Source organism: Chlorocebus sabaeus, chromosome 6 (genome assembly GCF_047675955.1).
Source record: "Chlorocebus sabaeus isolate Y175 chromosome 6, mChlSab1.0.hap1, whole genome shotgun sequence".
NCBI lineage: Eukaryota > Metazoa > Chordata > Mammalia > Primates > Cercopithecidae > Chlorocebus > Chlorocebus sabaeus.
The window spans coordinates 6298491-6313328 of NC_132909.1; the positions used below are offsets into that span (position 1 = coordinate 6298491).

Below are 14838 nucleotides of genomic sequence, written 5' to 3' on the forward strand. Positions count from 1 at the left end.
ATCTGAGACAAGGCAAGTCTCTTCTACCTATGAGCCTGTAAAATCAAAAGTTATTTACTTCCAAGATACAATGGGGGTACAGACATTGGGTAAACATTCCCCTTCCAAAAGGGAGAAAGCCACAAGAAAGGGACTACAGGCTCCATACAAGTTCAAAACCCAGCAGGGTAGTCATTAAATCTAGCGCAAGCGGTGGGTTCCCAAGACCTTGGGCATCCTCTGCTCACGGGGCTCCCTCAGGCAGAGATCACTGTTTGTAGACAACTGTAGCCTTGCCAGGTGGCCCTAGAGAGGAAGGCACGTCGGACTTTTCCAATGTCCTGCAGACCCTACTGTCTCACCTCTTATGGTGATCCAAGAGTGAGGGCCCCTCCCTACTTAGACACCGCCTAAGCTGGCAAGTCCTGCTTGGCTAGGAGCAGGGATACGCACTTGGATGGCAGATTAGGTGACTCCCACCCACTCATGGCATTATGCCTGTCCACAGAGTTTAGTAACAATTGGGACTGCTGGGCTGGAGGCTCTAGTGGTTGGATTTTGACTGGGGCTGCATGGTCTAAACAGTTGTTTTCACATATTTGGGCTTCTGCTGGAATGGATGAGGGCTTTATTTACACAGTCAACAAGAGGCTAGTCTGGGCTTTATTACAATGTGTTAGAAGATCTCCAAGAGACAAGCAAGCCTCGATGAGCAAGCTTATTTCTCACCTCTGTTTGTGTTACGCTTGCTACTGTCCTATTGGACACAGTGGTCAATCACTATGGAGAATACTATCCAAAGATGTGAATATAGAGATGTAAAAATAAATTAGTGTAATAACCACAAAATTATTTCCTTATACATGTTAGATCAACACCATAAATATCCTTGCACATATTTGTTCTCACAAAGAAAAGTTCTATTGAATCAATTCTTAAAATTCAGGGCTCAGAGAGAAGGAAAAGTTTAAACTGGGTAATAACGGACTGTACTACAAAAACATTTTACTAATTTATATAGAAACACAATCTTACACCTAGAAATAATGTAATGCTTAAGAACCTTGAATTATGACAAGTATGACAATACTTCATTTAAAGTTGCATGTGATAGACAACATTATTACCTAACATGCAGAAAAAGAAGACTTAAAGAGGCTTAGCATAACAGAATGCCTTTGTTCCATGGCCTTATAATCTAAATATGATTTGTCATTCAATCTTTAAGAATCTTAATAAGGGTTAAAACATTTATATTTCACGTTTACTTTGCATTTGTTTGAATATTAGTAAAACTGGTATTTTAAAAATTCTTTAGGATCATTTACACTAAAAAAATGTGTCCTGTTTATTTCCTTCAGCTATTTATAGGAAATTTTAGGGAGCTTTTAAGTTGATCATCTTTTCCTTATTTGTATTTTTTTGAGACAAGAGTCTCGCTCTGTCTCTCAGGCTGGAGTGCAGTGGCAGTTATCTTGGCTCACTGCAACCTCCGCCTCCGGGGTTCAAGCGAGTCTCCTACAACCTCCGCCTCCCGGGTTCAAGCGATTCTCGGGCCTCAGCCTTCCTAAATGGGACTACAGGCCTGGGACACCATGCCCAGCTAATTTTTTTTTTTTTTTTTTTTTTTTTTGTATTTTTAGTAGATATGGGGTTTGGCCGTGTTGGCCAAGCTGGTCTCAAACTCCCGAGCTCAGGCAATCCTCCCACTTAGGCCTCCCAAGTGTTAGGATTACAGGCGTGAGCCACCGCACCCATCTTTTTTCTTATTTCTTTTCAGATCTCTTTATAGGTCATGTGAAGGGTGAAGTGGCTCACACCTGTAATCCCAGCACTTTTGGAGGATGAAGTGGGAAGACTGCTTGATGCCAGTTCAAGACCAGCTGGGCAACACAGTGAGACCCCCGTCTCTACAGAAAATTTAAAAATTAGCCAGGTGTGGTGGGGCCCACCTGCAGTCCCAGCTACTCAGGAGCCTAGGAGTTCCAAGTTACAGTGAGTTGTGATCTCCCTAGGCACTCTAGACTGGGCAACAGAGTGGACCTTGCCTCAAAAGAGAGATTAAAAAAAAAAAAAAGAAAAAGAAAAAAAGAAAAAAAATATCTCATATACCGACGATGAGAAGAAGGTGAGAATAGGAAATGGAACATGGACTTTAGTTTGATAATTTCTCTGTATATTCATATACTGGTAGCTGTATCACACACACAAATTCACACAGGCATTTCCTTTCCCTTATTCTTCTAATACACGAGGTTTGGTTGGATTTATATTTACAATTCAGCATTACCATGACTTTGCGGATACTATTCGCAGTTGGCACACGTAGTATAATATGATCTCTTTCTTAACCTTTCTTTTCTTTTTTCCTTCCCCCCCTGGCCCCCCCCCGGCCCCCCCCCCAGAAGGAGTTTCCCTCCTGTTGCCCAGGCTGGAGTGCAATGACGCCATCTCGGCCCACGGCAACCTCCGCCTCCTGGGTTCAAGCGATTCTCCTGCCTCAGCCTCCCGAGTAGCTGGGATTACATGCCTGCACCACCATGCCTGGCTAAGTTTGTATTTTTAGTAGACAGGGTTTCTCCATGTTGGTCAGGCTCGTCTCGAACTCCCGACCTCGAGTGATCCGCCCACCTTGGCCTCCCAAAGTGCTGGGATTACAGACGTGAGCCACCGTGCCCGGGCTCTTACCCAACCTTTCTTTCTCCCTGAAGTGGTCCTGTTCCCTTAATTTCTGGCCACTTCTCCTGAGTCCTGCCCTCATATTTGGCTCCACCTGGGTCCCAGGCTCTCCCCTCCGCCTTGGGAACTATACTTTCTGGCTTTTACTGGCTTTTCCCCATGCCTTTCACCCAACATAAATTTGGCACGTTCCAACCGTTTTCATTACCTAGTCTGTGACTGCTACCCCTGTTCCGTCAGCGTAGCTAGCAGCCCTCTTCTGCGTTCAAAAGGCGCTTCAAGCCACTTTCTGCTAGAAATCCGGCCAAAGGGCGGAGGCGTCCCTTCTCGGCCGGTTCTCCTTTTCCCTCACAAGGAACTGTTTCCTAACCTTAGTACAAAGTGTAAACGTCGCGGCCATCTTAGCCTTCTATTCAGCCGGTGAAAGGGATTTACCTCCACGCCATTTTTGTCTTGTGTAAACTGGAGGTTCCGTATATGGAACCGTATTTATGAAGGGTTGAGGTGCCAGGATATGGGCCAGTTTCGGTGCCCTTTCATCGTCCCCGTCACCTCCGGTCACCAGCGCCAAAACGGCCCCTTTGCCTTGTGTACCTCAGATACTCAAAGATGGCGGCCCCCACGGCGACGAGGGCGCGGCCATGTTGCATCTGCGCAAACGCTGGGAACGCCTCCTACCTTCGGTAGGCAGTGAGGAGGCCGAGAGATGAGGCCAGAGCCGACCAAGTTCTGGGAAGTAAGTTCAGTCACTGGGCGGTCGCTGTGGTGACGGGGGGAGGAAATTCTGTCCGTGGCCGGGCGTGTTCGTTGACCGTGGTGATGGACCGGTGTCTGTCGGCGCCAGCGTTTGGCGACGCCAGTGGAATTCTTTCAGGAGCTTAGCGTGGGTGCGATTCCTATCGCAGGGGAACTATAAGGGGTCCGTGATAGGGTGTGTGTGTGTGTGTGTGTGTGTGTGTGAGAGAGAGAGAGAGAGAGAGAGAGAGAGAGATCGGGGTGCCTCTGGGACCAGTCACAGGGTCCTCGTGTGGTTTGTGGTTAAAGATCTCTAGAGATCAGCTACTGAGTGCCCAAGTCACATTCTGTTGTCTTTGCTGTTGTCCTTTGGCGGGGCTCAGTGATTGCGAACTGGAGGGTTTGTTTTCTCAGTGAATGGGTTTCTGGTTCAGGTTTGTTCGGGACTAAATGATTGAGGAACTGTCTTGGGGGTTAAGGTATGGAAGTTTCTGATCCAGGTTTTGGAATTAATCCGAGTGACGGTGGTGGTAGCGCTACAGATTCCGATGTGGGCTGCAACTGTGGAGGCCTGGGATCCATGGCAGGTGGTGGGTTGAGCCCCAGTCCTGGCTGCTGGAACAGAATTGATGCTCGTTAGCATTCCCCTTCTGCCCAAGACCCTTCTCCACGACTGGTTTTTAAATCCCCTTTGGCACCCTCCATCACCCCTTGGTGATGAATCCTCGGAAATGGAAGTTTTTGGCGAGATCAATCATCTAGCATACCTAAAAGTAGTATGTTTTATATTTAAGATGCGGCTTCTACCGTTTGTCCTGCAAGTTGCCAGTGTCTTCCTCTTGGATATTTCTTTTCAGGTTCTTTCTGACACAAGTAATATGACATCTCTGCCATGGTAAGCTCGGTTACTCAAAGATAACCTTTGTCAAATTTTTAGAATATTTCAGTTTTAGATGTGTATGTTATGTGCTTAATATTCATAATTCAGATAAATTACATAAATGGTACTATTTTCTTTTTCGCTTTATGTTATGTAATAAACATTTACAAGTTGTTTTTACTGTTTGAGCCGGTGGTACTATAAGTGCATTCACATTAAGTTTATGCATACGATTGGATAGAAGTGAAATGTTTTAAAATGTTTAGGTATCATTTTTAGGAACGTTTTATGATTATCCATTTATCCACGAATTTTGTTTTTCCTGCCTTTAATCTTCAATCTAGACTATTACTTTTATTGCAGTGTATTGCTTTCTGACTCCCCTTTCCTTGTAATTTATAACAAAAGATAAATTAATTTTAAATATTTACTTTATAATTGGTCATCTTACTTAATTCTTAGTATTACAATATTTTTCTCTCTGCCTAACATATTTTTGTGTGAAAATTTTTGAACCTAAGGAAATATTGAAAGAAGTTTGAGGTTACTACCAGTATGTCTACCACCTAGCTTTTACCATGAACATTGTATTAGATCAGCTCTACTGGTTTTCTAAGTATTCATCCATTCCTCTGTTTGTGAATCATTCCTTATTTGTTGTCGATTTTGGTATATTTCAAAGTAAGTTACAGACATAAGTACCATTCCTCTAAATAATTCTGTATATGATCAATTAGAATTATTCTACTAATAGCCTTTTTTTTTTTTTTTCTTTTGAGATAGAGTCTCACTGTATCGCCCAGTCTGAAGTGCAGTGGTGCTGTCTCGGCTCACTGCAAGCTCTGCCTCCTGAGTTCATGCCATTCTCCTGCCTCAGCCTCCCAAGTAGCTAGGACTACAGGCACCCGCCACCACGCCCGGCCAATTTTTTTTTAATTTTAGTAGAGACAGAGTTTCACCGTGTTAGCCAGAATGGTCTTGATCTCCTGACCTTGTGATCCGCCCGCCTCGGCCTCCCGAAGTGCTGGGATTACAGGCGTGAGCCACCGTGCCCGGCCACTAATAGTCTTTTAATTGCTTTCTTTATTTACTTAATAAGGAGGCATCTGATTTACAGATAATTTTGGTTAGGTATAAAGTGGAGTAAAAGTGGATTTTGAAGTGAAACAAACCTGAATTTTCAGTCCTGATTCTGCTTCTTGCTCATTGTGTGATTGGCAAAACTTGTGTCTCTTTCCTTGTTGGCCAAAAGAGGAGTTAAACATCTTTTCTCCACGGTTATTTCTGAGGATTATTTATGGTTTTGTCTTTTGTAAAATTTGTACGTATATTCATTTTTTCTCTCCCTTTCTCCCGCCTTGTTTCTCTCTTTTTTCTGTTAATGAAAACTTTTAAAGCCATAAACTTATATTACTGAGCTACCATCAGCAATTTTATTTTAAGTGTAGAATGCTAATATTTTTCTGACGTAAACCTGTGTTTTCCCCATGAAAAATCCAGTGAAGAAAGTAAAAATGACCTGTCAGATAGCACACTTTTGCCAATATTACCTTTTCAGAAAGTTCTAGAAATGGGGTTTTGGGTTACCAGGGGTACTTTTACTGGCAATTTTCAATAGAATGTTAAATTATTCCCAGAATTATTCTGCTCTTAATACTGACTCTTGATCTGTATATACTTTAGGAGGATATAAGATTTTTCTATTTAAATTCTGTATCCAGCCACCTGACTAAAGGAATACAGACGTTTTAGGCAAATACTGATAATTTGCCCCTTATATTCAAAAGTCATCTTTGATGATTTTTTATACCGCATTCTACTGAGTAGCATTCTAGACCCAAATTCTCAACTCTGCCATTGTAATGTGACAATAGTCTGAGACGAGATGTCATGGAATGCATCTAGCTGTGTTCCCATAAGACTTTATTTACGAAACAGGTGGTTCAGGTCCTGGATACTATATTACTGACTGTTGATTTAGGTGACGATATGGCTTTTCTGCACTAATTCACAGTTGGGCAACTAGAGCCCATGGACTAAATCTCCCAGCGCCTGTTTCTGTTAATAAAGTTTTGTTGGGACCTGGCCACAATCATTAGTCCGTTTTTTTTGTATATGGGCATTTTTGAGCTAGAGTTGAGTAGCTGCCACGGAAACCATAGACCTCTCTTTTAATGTGGAAATAATTTTTTTAAATTAGTTTTATTGCTGACACTATTGATTACGAATAACATATAAACTTATTTTTTAATGTTATGGTAATTAGTATTTTATACTCTTCTGCTATGCAGACATCTTAAAATACTTTTTCGTTTGCCATCTTCCTACTTTATATGTTCTTATGGAATATTTTAACACTATATATGTTAAAACTTCCTGATATATTATTATTATTTTTCCAGTCAATGCTGATTTCAATTTTATTACTTACTTACCATTTTGTTGCTCTTCAGACCTTGCTCCTCTGCTTACACTGGAGTCATCTTTCTTTTTTTTTTTTTTTTTTTTTTTTTTTTTGAGACGGAGTCTCGCTCTGTCGCCCAGGCTGGAGTGCAGTGGCGCAATCTCGGCTCACTGCAAGCTCCGCCTCCCGGGTTCACGCCATTCTCCTACCTCAGCCTCCCCAGTAGCTGGGACTACAGGCGCCCGCCACTGCGCCCGGCTAATTTTTTTCTATTTTTTAGTAGAGATGGGGTTTCACCATGGTCTCGATCTCCTGACCTTGTGATCCACCCGCCTCGGCCTCCCAAAGTGCTGGGATTACAGGCGTGAGCCACCGCGCCCGGCCATCTTTCTTTTGCTTGAAGAATATCCATTAGGATTTGTTGTAATATGTAATTCCTCAAGGATATTTTTGCTGAGTATCCTTTATACATTTATAATACTTTGCAAGTATCAAGATGTGCATGGCGGCCGGGTGCAGTGGCTCACGCCTGTAATCCCAGCACTTTGGGAGGCCGAGATGGGTGGATCACTTGAGGTCAGGAGTTCAAGACCAGCCTAGCCAACTTGGTGAAACCCTGTTTCTACTAAAAATACAAAAATTAGCTGGGCATGGTAGCATGCACCTGTAATCCCAGCTACTCAGGCGGCTGAAGCAGGAGAGTCGCTTGAACCCAGAAGATGGAGGTTGCAGTGAACAGAGATCACACCACCGGAGTCTTACTCACTCCAGCCTGGGTGATGGAGTGAGCAAGATTCCATCTCAAAAAAAAAAAAGTTAAAGATGTGGATGGTAATGAATAATTTAAATAAGATAGTGCTTATCAGTTGCTTAGGACAATGTTCTCAAATTATAGTATATGCATCCTAGAATGTAAAAAGACCTCTGGAAAAGGTAGATGGGTATACATAGTTTTAAAGACAAAATGTGTGCATCTTAGCTGTTTGTGTGACCTCTTTCCTAAAACTGATCTGCCTGAAGATTGCCCTCCTGCTGGGCATCACGTGTGATGATTCTTTTTCCCACATTCTCTTTCACTTACTAGCAGTAATCATACTATGTCAACTTTATATGGAAGGGTGCTGTACCTCCCCTATACTCAGAATGTTATATTTTACTAGCCCAGATATAAAAGCTTCTGGAGCACTAAATAAAAGGACAGACAGATATTTGGGGGCCTTGATTTAAGGTGAGCATACAGGAACAGTGACAACATCTGGGCCTAAAAAGAATGTACCACTCAGAGTAATTTGCTCTTCAGCCCACAGGTGCTGAGAACAGGAGAAGTCAAGTGAAGGAAGGAGGCAGTTTCCAAGACTTGGGTGTCATCATTGCTGGGGACATCTCTGATTGGCGATTGAAGTTTCTGAACAGAAATTTAGAGCTGATTCAGAAGAGACAAATACAGAACATCCAAGTTAGCAGTCATTTCCCAAATTTAGGAGACAATGATGCAGGCCCAGGTGACTTTTGGTTTGTTTTATTCCTTCCTTTATTCTCCATTGTATTTTTAAAGTCTTGTAAAAATCAAGGTAATTAATCAGAAAAGTATAAATTGGAAATATCGGGACCTGGAGAAGTCTGGGCAAAGAAGGATCAGGGATATATTATTCATAGGATTCGTACTACATGATTCATGTTGAAATGTGTGACTGTGTGGGACCCCGTAGGTTACATTGGCTGTAAATTTGCCTCTAGTATCTCTGACAGCTATGCAAGAGGATCATGGTAAGTTACATCAGCTGTGAGAAAGCAGTCCAGTTTCTTGAGGGATGTTAATGTTTCGTGGCATATAATTCTGAGACTCACATACATCTTTGATAGTTCTTCACAAAGGTGTTGTGGTAGTTGGTGTTCTTAACTGCAGCCTTCTCATAAATGCAAAAGTAGATTTCTTGTAGCTGTTTCTTTATTGTATTTAATGTTATTAATGCTGTCTAATAACATACACATACATATGAATTTGTGTGGATACATGTGTCTACATATATATTCTAAGGAATTTTTTTTTCCCCAAATTTGCTTAATCATGGCCGGGCACTGTGGCTCACGCCTGTAATCCCAGCACTTTGGAGGCCGAGGCGGGTGGATCACCTGAGGTCGGGAGTATGAGACCAGCCTGGCCAACATGGCAAAACCTCATGTCTACTAAAAATACAAAAAAAAGCCAGATGTGGTGGCATGCGCCTGTAATCCCAGCTACTAGGGAGGCTGAGGCAGGACAATTGCTTGAACCCGGGAGGCAGAGGTTGCAGTGAGCTGAGATTGTGCCGCTGCACTCCAACCTGGGCAACAGAGTGAGACTCCATCTCAAAAAAACAAAACAAGCAAACAAAAAAATAAATTTGCTTAATCATCTAATAATCTTTGTGCTTTATACGTGTTTTATATAGTTTCTTTTATTTCATTCAGAATAAAATAATAATATGGTTAACTATATTAACCATAGTTATTTAGTATGCATTGTCTGGTGATACTGGCATCTGGCATGTCTTCATTACAGAGTTTGATATTGGCCTGAAAGCTCATAGTGAATTTAAGAATCTGTATTATTCATCTACTTGTAACTAGCATATACTTATAACTAGTTTGGTATTGGGAAATAGATGCTATATATTATAGATGTTCTTTCACTAGCAAGAGGATTGGATAGCTGTGTATTACAGACATTTCTTTGACTTTCAATGTTGTTGAATGAATGGATGACTGCACAATTACAGAATATTTTACTAGGATTCTTATTCTGTCACAATATACTGAGGAAAAAACCCCACCAGCTTCCTATATGGGGAAAATGAGCAGAATGACTTCCTTGACATTCTTTTCCTATCAGCAAAAGAATATCACTTCGTTAAACAGGAGTGTGTTATTATAGGAATCCCTAACACTGGAGGATGTGGCTGTGGACTTCACCTGGGAGGAGTGGCAGCTCCTGGGCCCTGCTCAGAAGGACCTGTACCGGGACGTGATGTTGGAGAACTACAGCAACCTGGTGGCAGTGGGTGAGGACAGCTGCCCTGTGTCACTCAGATGGTGCCCAGTCAGTGGCCTTCCTTTCTCAGCTGCTTACCTGCAGTACTCTGAAGTGGTGGATTCTCACATCATTCTCTCGCCCCACACAAGAGAGTATAATCTACCTTCTTGTGACAGAAAAGCCTTGATGTTACAGACTTGACACCTGTGTAGTTCTTAAAATGTAACACTCTCCTTTTTCAACATTGCCAGCCCCATTCGATTTGTCTAAATCTTCTGTCATTTCCCATGAACAGGGTATCAAGCCAGCAAACCAGATGCACTATCCAAGTTGGAACAAGGAGAAGAACCTTGCACAACAGAAGATGAAATCTACACTCGAATCTGTTGTGGTGAGTGAGAGGACCAACCAGGTGGACAGCCACAGACATCATGTTCTGCTCACACAGAGCAGACGTCAAAGCAGTGAGGGCATCTGAAGACACAGCAACAGCCCCTCCATGACTCCTTCTTCCCAGGAAGAGCTCTTTTTTGTTGTAGTATGGAAAATATGCCCCACTTTCTTTCTTTCTTTCATTTTTTTTTTGAAATGGAGACTAGCTCTGTCACCAGGCTGGAGTGCAGTGGCACGATCTTGGCTCACTGCAACTTCTGCCTCCCGGGTTCAAGGGATTCTCCTGCCTCAGCCTCCCGAGTAACTGGGACTACAGGCACGTGCCACCATGCCCAGCTAATTTTTGTATTTTTAGTAGAAATGGGGTTTCACCATATTGGTCTTGATCTCTTGACCTCATGATCTGCCCACCTTGGCCTCCCAAAGTGCTGAGATTAGAGGCGTTAGCCACCAGGCCTGGCCCCCACTTTTTTTTCCTTGAGATTTCATCTTTGTTTATTTTATACACATCTTGGTTTTGTCTACATAATTATCTTCTTAGGATTTTCAAATCTGCTTTTTCTTGTCCATTGTCACTCTGTCTCTGCTTGTGTATTACCTCTCTTGCTATGAAATTCCACTTTCCAGGACTCTCCAGAAAGAGAGACCTTTGCACTCATGACTTTTTTCTGCCTACTGCATCTTCCTGCCCTAGTAGGAAAATAATAATTTTCCTTCATTATTCCCACTCTGGGAATCATTATTCCCTCATTTTCTCTACTCTGGATGCTGTGCCCATGATAACCTGGTCTCTAATTGGCATCTATGTGGTTCTTAAGTTCTCTTATTTCTCCTATACTGAATACTGAGTTTCTCCATACCTTTTTTTTTTTTTTTTGGAAACAAGGTCTCATCAGTCACCCAGGCTTACTGCAGCCTTGACCTCCTGGGCTCAAGTGATCCTCCCACCTCAGCCTGAAAGCTTGCACCTAGTTTCAGACTCAGTATGCCTGCACCCAGGTTATTAAAAAGCTTCATTGCTCACACACAAAAAACAAATAAATAAAATAGAGTTTTCACTAAAGAGTCACCTCACACCAAGGCAGTTTTTAAAAATAGTTTAAATAGTTTATTTCAAAACAAGAAGATGGAGTGATTGACTGTTCTCTTCTTTCCTAGAAATCAGGAAAATTGATGATCCTCTGCAGCATCACTTGCAAAATCAAAGTATTCAGAAGAGTGTGAAACAATGCCATGAACAGAATATGTTTGGAAATAGTGTTAATCAGAACAAAAGTCATCTCCTGCTGAAGCAAGATCCTGATACCTTTGACTTACATGAAAAACCTTTAAAATCAAATTTAAGTTTTGAAAACCATAAAAGGAGCTCTGGCCTAAAGAACTCTGCTGAGTTTAATGGAGATGGGAAATCCCTTTTTCATGCTAACCATAAACAATTTTATACTGAAATGAAGTTTCCTGCAATTGCAAAACCTATTAATAAGTCCCAGGTCATTAAGCAACAGAGAACTCATGACATAGAGAATGCCCATGTATGCAGTGAATGTGGGAAAGCCTTCCTCAAGTTGTCTCAGTTTATTGATCATCAGAGAGTTCACACTGGAGAAAAACCTCATGTATGCAGTATATGTGGGAAAGCTTTCTCCAGAAAATCTAGGCTAATGGACCATCAGAGAACTCATACAGGACTGAAACATTATGAATGCACTGAATGTGACAAAACTTTCCTCAAGAAATCACAGCTCAATATACATCAGAAAACTCATATGGGAGAGAAACCTTACACATGTAGTGAATGTGGGAAAGCCTTCATCAAGAAGTGTCGGCTCATTTATCATCAACGAACTCATACAGGAGAGAAACCTCATGGATGCAGTGTATGTGGGAAGGCCTTCTCTACAAAGTTCAGTCTCACTACACATCAGAAAACTCATACAGGAGAAAAACCTTATATATGTAGTGAATGTGGAAAAGGCTTCATTGAGAAGAGGCGTCTTACTGCACATCTTCGAACTCATACTGGTGAGAAACCCTTTATATGCGATAAATGTGGGAAAGGCTTCACCTTGAAGAACAGTCTTATCACACATCAGCAAACTCATACAGAAGAGAAATTATATACATGTGGTGAATGTGGAAAAGGCTTTTCAATGAAGCACTGTCTCATGGTACATCAACGAACTCATACTGGAGAGAAACCTTATAAATGCAATGAGTGTGGAAAGGGCTTTGCCTTAAAGAGCCCACTCATCAGACATCAGCGAACACATACTGGAGAGAAACCCTATGTATGTACCGAATGTCGAAAAGGTTTCACCATGAAGAGTGACCTCATTGTACATCAACGAACTCATACTGCGGAGAAGCCATATACATGCAATGATTGTGGAAAAGGTTTCACTGTGAAGAGCCGCCTTATTGTGCATCAGCGAACTCATACTGGAGAAAAACCCTATGTATGTGGTGAGTGTGGAAAAGGCTTTCCAGCAAAGATCCGGCTAATGGGACATCAACGAACTCATACAGGAGAGAAACCTTATATTTGCAATGAGTGTGGAAAAGGCTTCACTGAGAAGAGTCATCTCAATGTACATCGGCGCACTCATACAGGAGAGAAACCCTATGTATGCAGTGAATGTGGCAAAGGCTTAACTGGCAAAAGCATGCTCATTGCACATCAGCGAACTCATACTGGGGAGAAACCTTATATATGCAATGAATGTGGAAAGGGCTTCACCATGAAGAGTACTCTTGGTATACATCAGCAAACTCATACTGGAGAGAAGCCATACAAATGCAATGAATGTGATAAAACCTTCAGGAAGAAGACATGCCTCATACAACATCAGCGATTTCACACAGGAAAGACTTCCTTTGCATGCACTGAATGTGGAAAATTCTCTTTGCGCAAAAATGATCTTATTACACATCAGAGAATTCACACGGGAGAGAAACCATACAAATGCAGTGACTGCGAGAAAGCCTTCACTACAAAGTCAGGGCTCAATGTTCATCAAAGAAAACATACAGGAGAGAGGCCCTATGGATGTAGCGATTGTGGGAAAGCTTTTGCCCACTTGTCTATCCTTGTTAAACACAAGAGAATTCACAGGTAGTCATATTGGGAAAGCCTCTTGCCAGATGTAGGCCCTCAAGATATCTGCAAAGAAGAGTAATTTTGTGAATGCAGACTATGTTTGTTTGTTTAGTGATCAATTACCTCATATTTTGTGTCAGAGAAAACAGTACAAAACATTTGAGAAAATGTTTTAGGACATTATGTCTAAAAATTTTATACTGAGAAAAGCCCTATGAATGTGGCAGACTATGAAAGCCTTTGGTGGGAAGATAAACCCCCTCAGAAGTGATCATAGATCATGAATAAACTACTAATTGGTGGAAATGTAATAATTATAGGAAAGTCTTTGCCCAAAAATAAAACCTCAATAGATTGAGAGTTCACACTGGAGAAATACTTTCCTCTGGCAGTGAATATGGCAGGGTTTTCAATAAAATGTTTTGCCTCATCATGTGCCAGGAAATAATGCAGAAAATAACTTATGAAAACATTTAATGAACAAGACTTTCAGGAAAATATCAGAGAACTTAATGCAAGAAAGAGGCCTTGGCAAAATGATGGATGAGAGCTTTCTGTCACAATTCTAACCTTGGAAGATAATAGCCTCATGTGCATTTGGGAACAGGATACCTTGAGCCATATTCCTAGTTGCCTTGTCACTGATTTTATACATTTTAAATTGTGACTTCCTCTAATCATGAATTAAAATTTAATATTGTACACAATATAGGAATATTTTTTGCCTGCCTCATTTTGTTATATGATTAACTCCTGCATTTCTTTGGTTCTAAGTTTGTGTTATTTCAGAATAACTGAAGTACTTCAGAATGAAACTGCATACAGTATATTAAATTCGTAAGTGTAATTGAACATACTTGAATGTGTTTAAGTTTATAAGTAACATCAGGTGTTATGAAATTAATATAAATAAGATGTTTTTGTAAGTTTTTATTTTGAAATAAGTTTAGATTCACAAAATCTTACCAAAATATTCCAGGATTCTTGAATGCCCTTAACCCAGCTTCTTCCAAAGACAACACCTTACATAAGCATAGTTCATTACCAAATACAGGAAAGTGAAATTGCTACAATACTGTTAACTACAGAATTTATTTGGAAATCACCAGTTTTAACATGCATGCATTTTTGTTTGGTTTTTATATGTAGCTTTAAGAAATCTTATCACATATATTGATTCATGTCACCACCTCCACAATCGAGATTCAGAATTTTGCATCAGTGCAAACTCCCTCATGCTACCTTTTTATAGTCACAGCCTCTCCTCAGCCCTAACCCTTGGCAATCAGAAATCTTTTCATCTTTAGTTTTGTCATTAGTAGCATGTTATAAAAATGGAATAATACAGCATGTACCCTTTTGGTATTGGCTATTTGACCTAAAGCAAATTAACCTGAAATTCATCCAAATTGTTTTGTGTATCATTGTTTTATTTTTATTGGTGACTAATAATCTATGATATGAATATACTACAATTTTTTTATTCACCCACTAAAGGACTTTAGGGTTGTTTCCAGTTTTTCTTATTTTTACAAATAAAAATCCTATGAACATTTGTGCACACAGGCTTTGTGTGAACACAATTTTTCATTTCTCTAGGATAATTACTGAAAAGTGTGATTCATGGGTTATAAGGTAAGTGTATGTTTACCTTTGTA

The 14838-nt window shown here is 40.9% G+C and overlaps 1 protein-coding gene across 4 annotated transcripts; it reads left to right on the top strand.

The window, feature by feature from the left end:
- Positions 1-2378: 2378 nt before the first annotated feature.
- On the top strand, positions 2379-13887 carry ZNF615 (zinc finger protein 615). 4 transcript variants are annotated; one of them, XM_007997834.3, is made up of 6 exons: positions 2380-3394; positions 4251-4288; positions 7978-8179; positions 9592-9718; positions 9986-10081; positions 11242-13887. In XM_007997834.3, the coding sequence occupies exons 3-6, from the start codon at positions 8165-8167 to the stop codon at positions 13197-13199; spliced, it is 2196 nt and encodes a 731-aa protein (XP_007996025.3). In that variant the 5' UTR covers positions 2380-3394; positions 4251-4288; positions 7978-8164; the 3' UTR covers positions 13200-13887. The 4 variants fall into 4 exon arrangements, with proteins under 4 accessions (XP_072872189.1, XP_007996025.3, XP_037847322.2 ...); XM_073016087.1 differs by lacking the exon at positions 2380-3394 and adding an exon at positions 3426-3545; XM_073016088.1 differs by lacking the exon at positions 7978-8179 and having other exon boundaries at positions 2379-3394.
- The last annotated feature ends 951 nt before the right edge of the window (positions 13888-14838 follow it).